The 16,681-nt window shown below is 35.9% G+C and overlaps 1 protein-coding gene across 1 annotated transcript in view; it reads left to right on the top strand.

The window, feature by feature from the left end:
• LOC104470403 (ryanodine receptor 2-like) overlaps positions 1–15,409 on the top strand; it is a gene marked incomplete at both ends in the record, with an annotated part of 38,454 nt that extends 23,045 nt beyond the window's left edge. Inside the window, 6 exon segments of the mRNA XM_010085308.1 lie at positions 140–261; positions 3,283–3,466; positions 4,201–4,336; positions 8,780–8,875; positions 14,723–14,841; positions 15,276–15,409. Coding sequence (XP_010083610.1) covers positions 140–261; positions 3,283–3,466; positions 4,201–4,336; positions 8,780–8,875; positions 14,723–14,841; positions 15,276–15,409 — 791 coding nt within the window.
• Between the last annotated feature and the right edge of the window lie 1,272 nt (positions 15,410–16,681).

Here is a 16,681-nt window from a genome sequence, read left to right as displayed (position 1 = left end):
CTATTTTTAATCAAATTCCTTTGTTTTTTGTATGTGACTTCATAATTTCCTTGCCTGCCTTACTACGTGAGTTTTCATACTTCTCATTTGTGAATAATGTTTCATTTTGCAGTGACTGCTATTTATTTTTGTATTGCAGGCAATAATGCACCATGAAGGTCACATGGATGATGGTTTAACATTGTCCAGATCTCAGAATGAAGAATCCCGTACAGCACGTGTCATCCGTAGTACAGTCTTCCTCTTTAACAGGTTTATAAGGTGTGCTTTTAAAATGATCTTTTCATCCCTTTTCTTTTTTTCTGTTTTATTTTATTCAAAGTGGCCATTAACACAATAGTGAACAATTTAACCCTCAGGAAAAAAACAGATGAATACTTCTTAAACCAGACTTTATGCCAATTCTTTATGTGTTATCAACAGAGATGTACCTTGAGAGGTATTGGTCAGTTTCTTTTCTCTATCTTCTAATATTAATTTATTATTTGACCTTGATTTGAATGAGTAAACATACTGAGAATGCAAACAAACCATAAAAGAGACATTTTTCCTTGCCAAAATTTGCTGTAAGTCAGGCAGTGCATCGTTTAACTCTTTCTTTTCTAAGTATGGTTTTTAAAAATGCTCTTCTTTGAAAAACCTGGAAGAGGGTGATAAATATATAACTACAAGCTGGTACAAGACACAAATATGCTGAAGAAGTTAATAATCTCAAGAAAAAGTTTTTTTTAAAAGTATGAAATTACACCTTCTTTCTGCCCTCCCATTACAATTTCCTTATTTGTTCAATTTTAATGCTACTTGTTTCTTTAATATTTTGCAACACATAAAATGTTTTCTTTTTAAATATTTTAACCATTTAAAAATACTGCCAGATTTATGCAATTTGCATTTATCTTCCTACTCCAAATGTCCTCCTAAATAACACTAATAAAATGCTAATTCTCAAGCGTTTGTGACTTCAGTAATTGATGAAAGCTCCTCTCATCAGTGTAGCTGGCATTAGAAAAAAGATGATATGCAACAAGACTACATGGAGTGATAAGAATTTCATAGGAACTAATTTTTTGCAAGAGGAGACAATGTGGCAGATGGTGACCTGAAGCAACCATGTCCTGAATCAGTGTGCAGCCAAAGACATAGACATGTCAATTTGTTGAAAAACATTTACCCAGGTACTTAAATAACAACAGAGAAAAATGCCTGTCAGGAGAATTGCCTACTGGGTGACATTTAAAATACAAAAGAATTGCAAGCCCTAGGTCATTTTGTAAATAATACATTTTCTTAGAAGCTTCTAAGAATGCCATAAAAGATAAGGACAGAGAAAGGCAATTTAATGACAGGGTTTCACAAATCGAGCTACTGCTAAATTACAGTGGAGATTTTTACAGAGAGCACAGGGAGTCCAAGGTAGTGTTTAACAATTTAGTTTTGACAGGATGTTACTCCAGGAAGAAAAATCTGAATTGGAGAGAATCAAAATTATTCTCATAAATGTGTGCCTCCGTTCTTTCCCATGAAGTTAGTAGAAAAATTGCACTTCAGATAATGTGCTCACAATGAAAATTAAGTTTTAAAAATAACTTTTGTAGCTATCTTTTTGAACCTTTGAATTATTTATTGTTTTTTTTTCAGCAGGAAATATTCCTACTGAATTCACGTTTCCTAAATTTACAAGTTTACCATTTGAGGTGAAAATAGAGTGACACGCCAGTTAAAAAAAACCCCAACCCAACAACCAACCAAACAAGAACACCCCCCCTCGCCCCCCCCCAGTATTTAGCAGTGTTATCTTATTCCAGCAAAAAGCAGAGTATAAAGAGGGGCTTCTGCTCTGTATTGTGGCCAGGAATCTATCGTAGAGAGGAATCCTGGCAGTGAGCAGGGTGCTCTGCAGCTCGGGAGGAGGACTGGCGAGGACAGTTGTGGGCCAGGGTGCTGGGGACCTTTGGGTGCGTCTAACAAAAGAAAAGAGGGAGAGATGAGTGCGGGGCTGGGAGGGTGCCTGCGTGGCCATGGCGGGCTCTCTGCCAGCTGAACCTCCGTGGTCTTTAGGTTGGTGTAAACAGAACACCAGTGCAAACAAAAAGAACCTCTTTGCTACACAGCTGGGTTTTGCTCAAAAATATGCTAGCGAAAAAAAACCTTTTTACAATGGCAAAATTGAGAATGAGTCAAAAGAGAAGTCATGAGTGTCAAATAAGCCCCCTTGTCCTGCTCTCCCTGTCTGTGCCGTCAGGGTGGGCCCTTCCCTTCAGGGCTGCTCCTCTCCCAGCGCTGCAGGGCCCTGGCTGGCGCCTCCAAAATCTCGGGATCCTCTGGATCTTTTCCTCCTCCCTGAGGGTGGGCACTATGTTTGCAGGCCCTCAGTACCCCTGGTTTCTCTACCCCTCATAGCCCCTCCTGCTCCTTCCAGAAGGTTCTGGCGGGTCTTCTGCAGCCCCCAGCTGGGGCAGCCCTCCTGCCCAGCCCTGGCCCACCACCGCCTTCCTGAGGGGAGCCCAGGAGGTGCACAGGAAAGCCCTTGCCTTCTGCTTGCTGCGTGGTGCTGGTCTCAGCTGCAGTGGTAGCCGCATTGCGAGAAAGATGAGGTTTAAATGGAGGAGAAAGGTATATCGGGGGGCTGGAAAGCACAGCGCTGAGGAAAAATTGGATTATGGGGTTTGTTGAGGATTGAGCTAAGCAAAGGGCAGCATGGATGAGAACGGTCTGCCCCTGGCTTCTAGGAGAGGATGGTCATAGACTACAGCAGGCCGAGCCTGGATTCTGTATCAGGGAAACAGGCTAATGAGGTGCTGGGACAGAGTGTGCGGAAGAGCTGCATCTTCCAGCACTGAAGATGGATTATGAACAGGTTAGAGACATGCTCGAGAGCCTGTGTGGACTGGCTGGGCCCTCTTCGGCACCACAGGAGTGATCATTTGACTCTGTCCTTTCCAGCCTCGTGATGCTTTGAACAGGTTTACAGGATCATCTCTTTTATCTTGTGGTTTGTCTCTGATATTGCTAAATGTGTAGCTAGAATACTAAAACCTGTTTTATGGATTTCAGAAGTGTTTAAGGGAAACAGCATTTTTGATGCTTCCTGTTTCTGTTTGAGAAGGAAAGGGTAGATCGTTAAGTGGAAAATGGGGCAGACAAATTATTGTTGAGAAGTTACATAGCTGTCAGAAACTGAGTTGAGCTTTGACATCTAAACAGACTTCACTTTTAAACCAATAAATGGTTTAAACAATAAAATAATTTCCAATACTCAGGAGACTTTGCATCTTGTTGTAGGGGCCTTGATGCTCTCAGCAAGAAAGTGAAGTCTTCCACTGTCGATTTGCCTATCGAGTCAGTCAGTCTGAGCCTTCAGGACTTGATTGGCTACTTTCACCCCCCTGATGAACATTTGGAGCATGAAGACAAACAAAACAGGCTCCGAGCATTGAAGAATCGCCAGAACCTCTTCCAGGAAGAGGTACTTCTCTCAGTTTTACTCCTGATTTTCCATCACATTGTCTGGAAGTATTCTCTCACAGTGTCTGTAGCATTGACATCTAATCTAGAGTATGAGTTTTTTGCCCTGTAAGAGTCAAACTATTTGCTACTTCTGTAATCTCTTTAGATCTGTTGATTTTCTTCTGTATTTAAAGAAATACATTTAAGGCCTTACTTCCTTTTCCTTTTTTTTTTTTTTTTAAATACATTATTATATGACTTTGAGTCCTGAATTATAACAATAATTTACACCTTATGTGTGAATTAATTTCTTCTGTTATGGTTTAATCTCTTGATGCAGAAGGATGTTTTCATTTAATATCTGCTTTAAGTGTTTTGTTTAATATTGTCTGTTATTTCTCTGGTAGTGATAGTTGACTATAATTAGATTCCTAAATGCCTTCTGGAATAGAAACTTGCCTAAAATTATGTCTGGAATACTGTTTATTTTTTTGCTTTATTTTGACTATCCTAAATGGTAAATTTTTTTATTATAACAGTCAAGGAAACATTTTCCATAGTGATTGCTTGTTTGACTCCACTTGTCTGTCTCCATGTATACGTTCTTGTGTTTTGCATATCCTGCCTTCCATGTTTTGTTTTTCTTATATTTCTGAAAATCTTGTGTGTTTGCACCTAAACAATACTTTTTTTTTTTTTTTTTTTTTTTTTTTTTTCTTCTTCTCTGACAATCTGAGCCTTTCCATTTTTTAGGGTATGATCAACCTTGTTCTTGAATGTATTGATCGCTTGAATGTATACAGCAGTGCAGCTCATTTTGCAGATGTAGCTGGGAAGGAAGCTGGAGAAGCATGGAAATCTATTCTGAATTCTTTGTATGAATTACTAGGTAAGACATATTATGGGCTACTTTGGTTATTTTAGCTCAAAATAATACTCAGATGAAAAAAAACACATACCTGTTTCAGTATAGAAGACTTCCCACTGTGTAGAAATTTAGGTTACAAATTAAGCAAGATTTTTGCATTTCTAGGTCCTTGCATGTGGCAAAGAATAAAATCCACTGGAAACACTCAAATAATGTAATTTTTCTAATAATATTTATTATGATAAAGAAATGATTTATTGCGATAAATAACATGTTTCTGACTTCAATTAAATGAATGTTTGTTTTTCATATATTGTATTGTTGGTGTATCTCCTATTCTGCCCAAAAATCTGTGAAAAATAATATATGTGAATATGTAATTCCTGTGTTAAGGAGCCATGACATTGTGGTCAGTTTTGTAGAAGTTTGTAGTGTAGAAGTCACACATCTGGCTGCAGAACTGCATCATAAATCTAAAGCTTCTATCACCAAGACCTCTCTTATTAGTCAGTAATGACAAGTGACTCCAGCATTATACGAGGAAACTGTGCCATGGAAGGGTACACTCTTTTAGATGCAGTATATCATGAAGGTCTTGTCCACTTGCAGTCACTAAAAATCTCATAATACCTTCTGTAAGTATTTAAGTGTTGGTATCCTTGTCAAATTTCTCTTTAGGTAGTTTTTAGCTTCAGGCATTTAATTGCCTGATTTGTTTGCTCACCAGTTTGACTTGCATTTGTTATTTATGTTCTACTATGACTCATTATACAGGATCATTAATCCAATACTATAGCTGCCTGCATATTCACTCCTGACAAGTGGTTAATTGGAAACTTTACTGCCTAAGAGACCAATTCCTTGCTCCTCTGTCATCAGGTTTTCTCGTTGCCATTAGTAAGGTTAAATAATAACATTAATGCTGACCTTAAGTGACTAAGGACAGTAATGTGTCCCTGCTATTAAGCAGTCCTTTGTGTAGGCTGTATGCATGTGCCTATGCTGATTGCTTTCTGTCCCACACCAGCTCTAATGTGAGGGCCTGCTTGCCTTTGAAGTTGCACGTGTTTTGGCCAAAGCTTGAGTTTGGACAAAGTGCTCTTGTGAGGTTGCTGTCTTACTTTCCAGTAAAACATTATAATTTCCAGTAAAGCAAGTATCATTTATACTTGTAAAATCTCAGTCCTGAGAAATTTTGTGTTGCAAAGGTATAAAAGTGATGTGATGTTATGTTATACATCAATTCAATTAAAAATTCCACAACCTAGTATTGAGTTTGTAAAATGGAGTGAACCACGTTGTTAAGAAGTGTCTGAACACAGTGTGTATAGTGGGTTTTTCTATAAGTCCCATTCCTTATTTAGTGCTCATTTATTACTGGTACTTACAATACTTTTCTCTTTGCTACTCAGTGTGTGGCATTGAACCTTATTTATTGTGAGCCTTTTAATTCGTGTTTGTAAAACAAAACCATTATCTTGGAGTTCTTTTGTGCCATTTGTGATTCTGATCTGAATCTGAATAATGAGATCATAATAATTAGATCTCAATAATCAGAACTATTAATGAGTGTTCTTGGTGGAATCTTCAGTAATAAGACAAATAGAAGGCATTATCTCCCATTCACTCAGAGGAACAGATAGAGAGAGAAATTTAGGTAAAAAGACTCTACCAGTGCTAGTTCCCAAATTAAGACCTGTGGGATCTGACCTTTTCTTCAGAATATTCACCATTATTTCATATGTGCAAGGCATACTGAAAACTTCCATTCCTCTGAATTCAGAGGCACAGGAAATGAAATTTTAATGGCATGCCTCACTTCACATAAACTCTGCTTAGTATTCAACAGCAAAATGAGGCAAATGAGACAGGAGTTCTGCATATAGTACTGTTGTAAAGCTTTTCCATAGTCAAAGTAAGTCCATCATCTTGTGTTTCCGGAGAAGAAAATAATCTCACATGATGTGCAGCCCTTGATAAAATGAATGAGGTGCTTCTGTCTGGCGCACTGCCCTTTCTGTCAGAGGAAACAGAAGTTGACTGAGTAAATAAATACCGTTGAGTCAACCAGAAATACCTCTCCTTTGTTCCGAGAAATCGTGGAAAGAGCTAGTTGAATGGTGACTACTATCACCGTTCTTGTTGCAGGCTGTTAGGGTACAAGGTGGTTCCTGTGGCTGTGATTCTGGTTGAGGAGTTGCTGAGATCTTCTGGCAGCTAATGCTTAAGAAGCCTGGCTTTGATCTGGCTATAATGAATTTGCATGTTGCTGTGTTCTGAATAATGCTAGAGCTCTGCAGTAATTGCATGGATGAGAAATGGATCTTGCTTGCACAGTTTTGCTTCAGCAAACAGGACTTTGTTTTTGATTCTGTGCATAAACAAAAGTAAAATGCGATGCCACAATTCATAGCTTTTGCCGTGTCAGTGACTTTGTGATATATTGCACTGTGATGAGAATGGAGGCATTTACACACTTTGAGTTGAGTCTGGATACTATAAAAATCATAGAACCGTAGAATGGCTTGGGTCACAAGGGACCTTTAAAGATCATCTAGTCCAACCACCCTCATCATAAAAAATTCCTTCCTTATATCTGATCTAAATCTACCCTCTTTCAATTGAAAATGATTGACATATATCTACTAAGGCATCTGTCCTTCCTCTGTTACAAATATATAGAATCACTCTGCAATTGTATCTGATCCTATTGTATCATCAAAGATGTGCAAGTGTATATGTAATGATGTGACTTTAATATCTGACTGACCACATCCTGTTTTTGTTTTTTATTTCTTTAAGACTGGATGCTAGTCGTGTTCAGAGTAGTGGGCAATAAAAGAAACAACTGTTGCATATTATTTTTTGTTTTCAATGTTAAGTGGCTCTGTGTGTCATTTAGTGCACAGCTTTAACCACTGAATGCTAACCTTTCACAACCTTCTGCTTAGCTGCATTTATGAAACCATCTGTGTCTTATTACTGTCAATGAAGTTAAATTTATTGATTTCATGTTAAGCAGTGAACTATTACTGCCTTCATTTTATGTTCCTACCTGAAACACAGTGAGATTATATGGCTTGCCTATAATAAATCACAAAGTCGCTTAGAGAAACAGGTGTCCCTTAGTTCTAATTGGTGTCCTTTAACAAGCTGCTCCTTCTCTTATGATTCCCAAGTATTTTCAAATAACTGGTCGTGATTAATTAACTATGTAAGATTTCATGTTATAGATTTTGTATCATATAATATCAACAAGATAATTTGTTTGTTTTGATTGTTGGGGGTTGTTTTTTACTTTTGTTTGTGATTTGTTGGTTGGTTTATTGGTTTGGGGTTTTTGCTGTTGTTTCGCTTTGGTTTTATCTGTGAAGCAATTGGATTATGGTCTCTTTCCTCATGATAAAAAACTCGCAGTGCAGCAACTTGTTTGCAACTAACTGCAAGGTTGCTTTTCCCCTCTGCAGATACAGTTTCATATCATATTCATGTCACAGGTCTGTAAGTTTAACCTTTTATAAATGAAACAGCATAAAAGCAGGGTTGCAATATAACATAGGGTATTTCTGCAGCAATAAAACATAGCTTTTAAGAGGCCATTGGTTCTTAGCAGGACCAACAGTCTCTGCTGCTGAAAATAAACATGGAAATTTCAGGTTGAAATATTTCGTTGGCAGAAATGGAAAACAGTCTTAAGAAAAGCAGTTTGTACCGTTGAACTCACCAAACAGAAATGTTAGTGCCTCACTGTTTTTTTTTGGAGTAGAACAGGTGCTTCTGTGAGACCTTGTTTGTGTGCACATAGATGCAAATGTATGTATTCCAGGACAGGTCGGGCACGAGGATGCCTGCAGTGTCCAGTGAGACTTCTAGTCACTTATACGCACAAAATCAGTGCATGCATTCAGTATACTTCAACTTAAAGCATGAGGGTTTCAAACCACTTACTTCCTCCCTAAAGCCCTGCCGAAAATATGACAATTCCTGGACATTTATCTTGTTTTAGTTCCTATTATTATTGAAAAAAGGTATTATGTCTGTAGAAAATAATTTACATTTATCACCTATTTTGTTGGCTTCACATTCTGCTCTTCCACTGTTTCCTGTCATTACAAGAATACTGCTTTACAGAAATGTCTTTCTACAGTAGCAGCTGACTTTTGTGGTGTCAAAGTGGGCTACTTCATGCAGAGAATTTTTCAGGGATTATTGAGGTGATTGTAAAGCTAAAATAATTTAAATACCTTAAAGGTCAGTTTTATGCCAAGGGTATTTCTTATGCTTCAGTCTAACCACCTCTACATTATTTAAATTTCAGTCAAGAACATCAATAATTAAAGTTGAAGAATCTATCTTACTGGATCCTTCCTTGAAGGACAAGACAGAGATTCTTTTAATTTAAATGGATTTACAATTCTGTTTTTTTTTTTTTTTTTCCTCTCTCTCTCTCTCTTTTTCCAATAGCGGCTCTGATTCGAGGGAATCGTAAAAACTGTGCTCAATTTTCTGGATCTCTTGATTGGTTGATCAGCAGATTAGAAAGACTGGAAGCCTCTTCTGGTATGCTTTTTATTATTTTAACTTCTGTATTTGACCAGATTTTCATTCTTTGCAATTGGCGATATAATTGTTCAGTCATGAAGTTACATGAGAGAGTTAATTATATTAATAAAGTGAGATTTATATTTGTAACATTTTTACGTATTGATTTCAATTCTAGTTCTACCTTAAGTTCTGGCAGTTTTTCTTTGACCAATTGGTTGTAGTGTTATCTTTTAATTCAGGAAAACAAACTATTTGGCAAAACAGTTGTTCCACAGTGTCAGTTGTAATAAGTTGCTTTCTCTCTAATTCTAGTAGCTTCCCTTCTCTTTGGAAGTCTGCATGTTTTTCAGGTTTTGCATCAAACTATTTACAGTTATAAACCATATAGAATGGATATAATTTGTCTCTTCTTGAAGGACTGTAGTGGTAATGTAGACAAGTTCATGTATTCTACTTGAGTATGTGTAATAGACAGGTCTTCAGAAGATAGCTATATGTTTGCATGTAACAGTGTTACCTGCGTAATACATACACATTCCCTTTTCAATCACGTCTCTTACTCCTGAGGTCTGAACTTCTGTTTCAAGTTAGCAAGAAGGAGCATGCCTGAAACACATCTATGATTTGAGAATCTGGGAACTCTGTCTCACTTTAGACACAAATTCTTTAAGATAGTTTATTTATTGTTTCCTAAGAGACCTAATTTTACATCTGAAACTCTCAGGGCTAGGATTTTCAGAAATAATTCAAAACTTCGCACTCAACTTTTGGAGGTTCAAGGTGAAACTTGGTATGACAGCTCTAAAAATGCTGTGTTACATAGTTCCTGTTATGTATGTATTTTTAAAAATAAATCTCAAAATAAAGTTTGAAAATCAAAACCTAATGTTTATGATATTAAAGTGTGAGATGAATTCTGTAAACTGCAGAGTAATCTGACGTAGTCGTACTGCATAATGAACCTCATGACATGCTGCGAACTGAAGGTACTAATATTTGCAATGCTCATTTGTTCTGAGTTTTCTTCTAGGAACTAGGACACTTGAACTCCTTCCCCGTATGTTCGGGTAACATAACTTCCATGTTGCCTCCAAAACTGATTTTATAATCAAGATTTTTTCTGTTTTTGAAGGAGTCAGTTATACAAGCCACTATTTATGCTGTGCTTTACGTATCTGGAGAGGCACAGTAGGTTTAGTTTTTAGTATGTAAATGTACTTTTGTGATTTTATGTGGGATGCTTGCTTGCCAGATTTTAAGTTTTTATGTGGCTTGATTGGGGTGAGGATATGAAATGTTTTAATTTACAGTGGAAGGACTACAATAGGGGGAAATACTGCATTATATGACACCTTTTGAATAAGAATACTTGGCTGCATATATTAGCTTAAAATAATTAATTCATTTTCTAAGGTAGAGTGTTTGTGAGGAAGAAATACAACGCCCAGTCATCTCATCAAAACTAAGTTCACCTTCAACATTGAAGTTTTTAGTTACATCTCCTGTAGGTGTTTTCTTGAATGTGTTGTGGTAAACATCTGATGCTGTAAACTATTATCAATACAATTAATTTTTTTCACTTTTTTCTTATCCTTGAACTAAAATATTATGAAAACAGAATAAAGGCATTAAATATTTAAAGAGCAATTGTGAGTTGATTGTACAAATTAGATTAGAAATCTATTCACTTCCCGATCTTCACTGAAGCAAAAGAAAGAAAATGAAGATTTGTCCAAGTATAAATGTATCTGAGAATAGACCATATTAGAAGTGAGATATCACAGGAGCTGAATGAATAATGCAATGCAAGTGCTTCAGCTGTCTCTTCAATGCATAAATTAAGATTAAATTAGTCTCGCTCTGAAATATATTCCAGATGGGATTAACTAGTCCTACTAAAATTTTAAAGCCGTGAAAACATAGGTAATAAAAAATAGAATAGGGCAAGTCTGTAATCTAATACCCTCTAAGTAAAGATTTTTCAAACCAGATAATATCAGGTTTTGAGCATTTTTTTTTAAGAGCATGCATTTTATTCTAGTATTCTACAGTATGACATTAGAGGAGTCAATATGTTTTCCTGAAAATATATGCTTCCTTTAATCTGTTAGTCATTAAGAACGAATTTTCACTCATCTTTATCATAAACTCTGCATATTATACTGTTTGTGGTATTTGTATTAAGTTTGAACACTTCTTGCTTTACTGCCTTGAGCAACTCCAGTGAAATTGGAACAGGTGCAGTTTTCTTTAATGTAGACAATCTGAAAGTGGGTCAGTCCCAACAGACATTGTACGTTCATATGCGTTTTTTTCTGAAATAGAGAGAATTTGCCCTTAGAACAAAATGTGTTTGATAGTTAGCATTCAGATGCTGCAGTAATTGAAGAAGCTGCCGTGGCAGGTGAGTCTAGTTGATAACATTCATTTATTATTGAATGTTTACATTTTCAAAGTATTTTTACTTCTGTTATTGAAAAGGTTAAGACTAGAAAATGAACCCCGTATACTAGTTTAAGGCAAAATTGAGATTATGAATCTACCTACACAAATCTGAAATTTCCAAAGGTATGGTTACCACACTTACATTATATGGTATAATTTAATATTGGATTACTGTTTATATTGTTGAAAGTGCATTTCAGTGGTACAATGAGAGGTAGCAAACTTTGAATTACCAAGTTTTGAGTCTAGAGATTTCCCTGCATTCCCAGATCACTGTGGCACACAATAAAGTTGTTGGTCTTATTACATCCCTCTAGATGGAGGATCTTTTTGTAACACTTTTCTTACCTCCCTAGGTACTTTTACCATATTTGAGTGACCCATGCTTCTCTAGTTGGCAGGCTGGGTGGATTCTGCTCCTATTAGGTTGCTGCAGGGCATCTACTCCTTTAGCTTGCTTTCATGACTCTTAGGTTTTTATCCTTTTTTATCAATATTGTTACTATCCATATTGGAAGTGTACATCTGTTGCAGCCCAGATCATACCACTGCCAAATTCAGTTTTAATATGTTCTCTTATTTGTAGTTGAGACTTTCTGCTTATACCTCCAGGGCTACAGAATCAGTTTGGGAGTTCATGTCTAGCTCATTATATTGTGGTTGTGACTTTTTTTGGAGCCAGTGCACAGAACAGGAAATGGCCTGCAATATCTTTACTGGGTCACCTGCATTTTTTGTTTTGATACGTATGACTCCATCTTCAGACATATTAAAACACATACTTTGTTTGAAACCTGTTTACCAGATAAATGAAATTGTTACTGTATCTGCTGTCTTCTGCTTTCACTACACTTCAGTCCTTGAGTAATCTGTACACTTTATTAGTGATGACAGTGTATATTCCTCCAGATCCCTGGATAAAAACATTAAATAGTATTGGGATAAAAGGTGATAGTACTGTAGTTTGTCTGAGATTAAAATGAGAGAGCTGAATGAAGCCAGATGACTGCAGACATGATTGAAGTCACTGGGAATGCCAATCCTCATTTTATTTGAGATTTTCTTGGGAAATAAAAAATAGAACTATCAAATAGCAAGTGATTTAAAAGCACCCATTGTCTCTTCTGGCAGAGTAACTTGATCTTAACAAAGATGGGAATCTAAAATCTATGTTTAAAGAAAAAAAATGAAAATTCTTGTTGAATATGACTGTTCATAACATACTTCATATCTTTTTATCCCTTTGTAAGAAGTCTGCACAGCCAAATTTCTGTCCTTTATAAGATAACTTTTCATTGTTGGTTTCCTTTATGAGGAGGTCTGCAGTTTCTTTGGTCGTGTTGGCCTCTTTATTTTTGTTTTTAATAGCGTTGTACCTTGATCCAAATGCAAGTAAGGGTAATACAAGTTGGTCTGAAATTAACAATAAAAAAAATAATTCATGAACTGAAGGTATTTTAGTCTTTTCTGGTGCATAACAATGGAACATGTCCTAAGTCTCCGAATGCATATCTTTGCATAGGTACGTTATTTCTGTAGTAGTTGTTAATGGTGTTTAATATTCTTTTCCTCACTGAGATAGTTGCGAGATTTTCCAGATGGGATTTTCTGCTGCTTTGATAAAAAGATAACAGTTTAGACTTCGAGCTCCTGGCCATTTATATTCCTCTTAAATAATGGTTTTAATACCAGTCTGTAAATGTTTTATAATTATTATGTATTTCATTGCATTTCATTATTCACTGCATAAGCATGCATTTCATACTTAGCAGAAACAGATATATTGTTTCCAACAATTTTTTTTAATACTCGATACTTTAAATTCTGTTCAGAGTTTCTGGTTTTCAGCTTGTCTTTTAATTTTTCCTTGGTTGACTCTAGAATGCTTACTCAGTTAACTCTTAATTTTTAATTTTTGGTTTGTGAGAGGCTTTGTGATCTGTTAGTTATAATGTTCCCGACTATATTCTGTTGTTACTCAGGAATTATTTAAAAAAACAAAAAGGGATGTGTGTATGTAAAAATTCCCCCAGTAAATCAGAATACATATTATTTTTCCTTAAATTTGCATTTCTAATTTTTTTATTGTTTACAAATTGAAAAACTTGTTTTTATTTTTAACAAGTTCAGAAAACTTCAGATGAGTTCTGAGACAGTTATGTGGATGAACTGCAGTCTTAAAATTCTTAAATATTAGTGGTCATTTATTTATTACACACATTTTTTTTCAGTGGTTTATTCACAACCAGTTAGTAACTGTTTGGAACTTTTTTTCCTTAGCTGACCCTAGTCTTACTCAACTGTAGCGGCTGACGATCTCTTCTGCACTAGAACCAAAGAAAGACCAGTGTGGTCTTACTGAGACAGCATTTTTGTCTGATGAACTTTTTTCCCACACCAAGGGGAGTTCACAGTGCTACAACTTTCTTTCAGTAAAAGCGAGCATGGCAAAGAGCAGAAGACTCAAGCTATGGATCTTGCTTTGTAAGGGTGAAGATGAATGGAGCCATTGCTTCAATACAGGGGTGGAGGCAGAATGATGAGAAATGTATGGTGCAAATAGGAATTACATTTAAGACAGCTTCTCGGTTTTCCCTCTGATTTTTCTCATTGTGGCAACAACTGTAGCAACTGATAATGGTGAACCACATGCGTAATGTTTGTCTTTGCCAGATGTGGAAGATCCCAAAGCAAGTGGTGACTTGATCCAGTCCACATGGGAGCCTGTTTTACTGCGCCATTGCAGGGAACCATTCTGAGGCTAATGATTCTTCATGGCAGTGACTGCTGCTTTATTGGGATTGGAATTGCATTTAATTGAGGGGCCACTCGAGATTTAGTGGTTCTTACTTCCTTGCATATCTTAGTTTCATGCTGGTTTCTATTTGTTTGCACTTTTAAGAACATCACTGTGGCTCCCAGTATAGCTATTATATGCAGAAAGAAAATTATACACAGGAGGCCATTAGACTGGGAATTTACCTCTACTCTCTAATTCAGAGGTATATGATTGCATTACTGGGTCATATGGTTTTCTAAGGGAAGACACAGAAAACTAAATATGGAGAGCATATTTTGTGTGTATAATAGGTATGTATTGTGAAGTCTTCACCCTTTAGAGCCATTGAAAACCAATATTTTACCCAGTTTGTTTGAATTTGTGAGTGTTAATCATCAGGTATTTATTATTAAAATTTCAAGTTAGTTTATAGTTTTTTTTCTGTCCTTTCTGATTTTTACTACATTCACTTATTTTGGGAAATCTAGAAGAAAAAACATCAGTCCTGTTTTGGTTTTGTTTATCATATACAATGATTTTTGAAACTGCTCCATGTTGCTGAGCAGTGTATTAGGAAATATGTGCAGTTATGATTTTATATGCTTTGATTAAATGTTTTTTCTTTTTTTTTTACCCAGGTATTCTAGAGGTTTTACACTGTGTGTTGGTGGAAAGCCCAGAAGCTCTAAACATTATTAAGGAAGGACATATTAAATCAATTATCTGTCTTTTGGACAAACATGGAAGAAACCATAAGGTAGGCAAAGAAGAGGCAAGTATATTTAGGTGAACAAAACAAGTATATGTAGGTGAACAAAACAAGCATGTTATAGAAGTCAGATTTCAAATACTTTATTACTGTATTCGTAATTCATATTTAGAATGAATGAAACTTTTCCTTAAAGACATATGAGCAGTTTGAAGAAGTAAAGGGGGGCATTATCTTCTTTTTGATGAAAACATTGATAAACACTAAATCTCAAGGGAAGTAGGAAGAATGTATGTTAATATTGTTAGGAGAATTTCAGAATTGTTGTAAAATAAAACTACTATGTTGGATAAATTATATACCTTTACATGTCTTCCAGTAACAAGGTATATAGCATTATATTGCTTGAAGCAGCTCGCAGTGATTATGAACCCTTGAGCATGAAAAAATATGTAAGATGAAAAGAATCTATTTTTTTTCAGGTTTTGGATGTTTTGTGTTCTCTCTGTGTTTGTCATGGAGTAGCTGTGCGATCTAATCAACATCTAATCTGTGATAATCTCCTGCCAGGAAGAGATCTGCTCTTACAGACGCGCCTTGTCAACCATGTGAGCAGGTAAAAAGAAAAAGAAAAAATCTATATCTATGAACAAAGAAGAGTAAAACTTGTGGTGAAAAGAAATAGTCACTATAGAAAACCTGTGTACTTCTAAAACTTCTGTTAAGATATTATATTCTTGCTAAGATTTTAAATACTCTTTGTAATATTAATTAGAATCAAAACGGGTGAGAGAGAGCTGCTGCAAGCTAACGCTACTCTAAACTGCTTTAAGTCTGTGAAACTGTAGAGTGTCTTCTAAAGATTCCTAGATCTATCTGTGCTTTCAAAGTATTGTCAGCCGGTGTGAGGGAGTGCCTTCACCCTTCCTTCCACTGGCAGAGTTGTAGAAGCCACCTTCCAGCAGACATTAATAACAAGATGAAGAGAGTAACATCTTAAACTAGCAAAGTGATATTTACAAAGTAAATGTTTATGCAGAGTTTAAATTTAAGTGAGGCAGAAGAATCTGGCTTTAAGTGAAGATTCATGGGCTCTTCATGTCTCACACTTATGTCTATTTTAAAAAATCTCGATCATTAAGTGAGAATGCAAGTTGAAACATAGAAATCATGCTTATAATTCAGAGTTTATAGGATTTGTTAGATGCTGAAAAACATAAGAATTCCACAACTGTATAATATAAGGAGGCCTTCTCAAGTAAAAATGAATTCAAATCTAAAGGTGAAATGAACTTGACAATTTTATAGCTAATACCTTCACTTGTATTTTTTTATAACTAACTACATGTGACTTGACTTCACCCGACACATCCAGTAACACACCAGTAAAGATGGTGCAATGGGAATCATTCCATGTCAGCAGTAAATTTGAAGAACTGATAATCAAAATTGCTAGTGAAAGCTTCTGTTAAAAATGCATGAGAAGAAAATTTGCATGTATTGGGTACTGATAGAGGTTCAGAGCTGACTTTGGATCTCATACAGGGAAGGTAGGGCTGTCTTTCCCAAAGCAGATATAGTTAATTTTTCTCTGCATTAGAATGTTTTGGATGAGAATATTAATATTCTTGCAGTTATAAGGAAAAATAAATTGATTTTTCAAAAGTCAGAAGGACCAATGAAACACTGAAAACATTTATTGACAGAATGAGACTTGCATACGTCTCACCAAAAATAATTGTCAAAGGAACTTTATGATATTGCTGTTTAACATACTTTTCCAGGGGACTGGGAAGTTCTATTCACAAACCTCTGTTTAAAAGAGTAAGTTGTACAATTAGGTTAGTTAAATTGTGGAGTCTGGACAAAGGCATAATAGTGGTGATAC

The sequence above is a fragment of the Pterocles gutturalis genome, unplaced genomic scaffold (genome assembly GCF_000699245.1).
Source record: "Pterocles gutturalis isolate BGI_N339 unplaced genomic scaffold, ASM69924v1 scaffold50555, whole genome shotgun sequence".
Classification (NCBI taxonomy): Eukaryota; Metazoa; Chordata; class Aves; order Pterocliformes; family Pteroclidae; genus Pterocles; species Pterocles gutturalis.
Note: the sequence above shows the minus strand (reverse complement) of the source record. Positions and strands in the feature narration are given on the sequence as shown.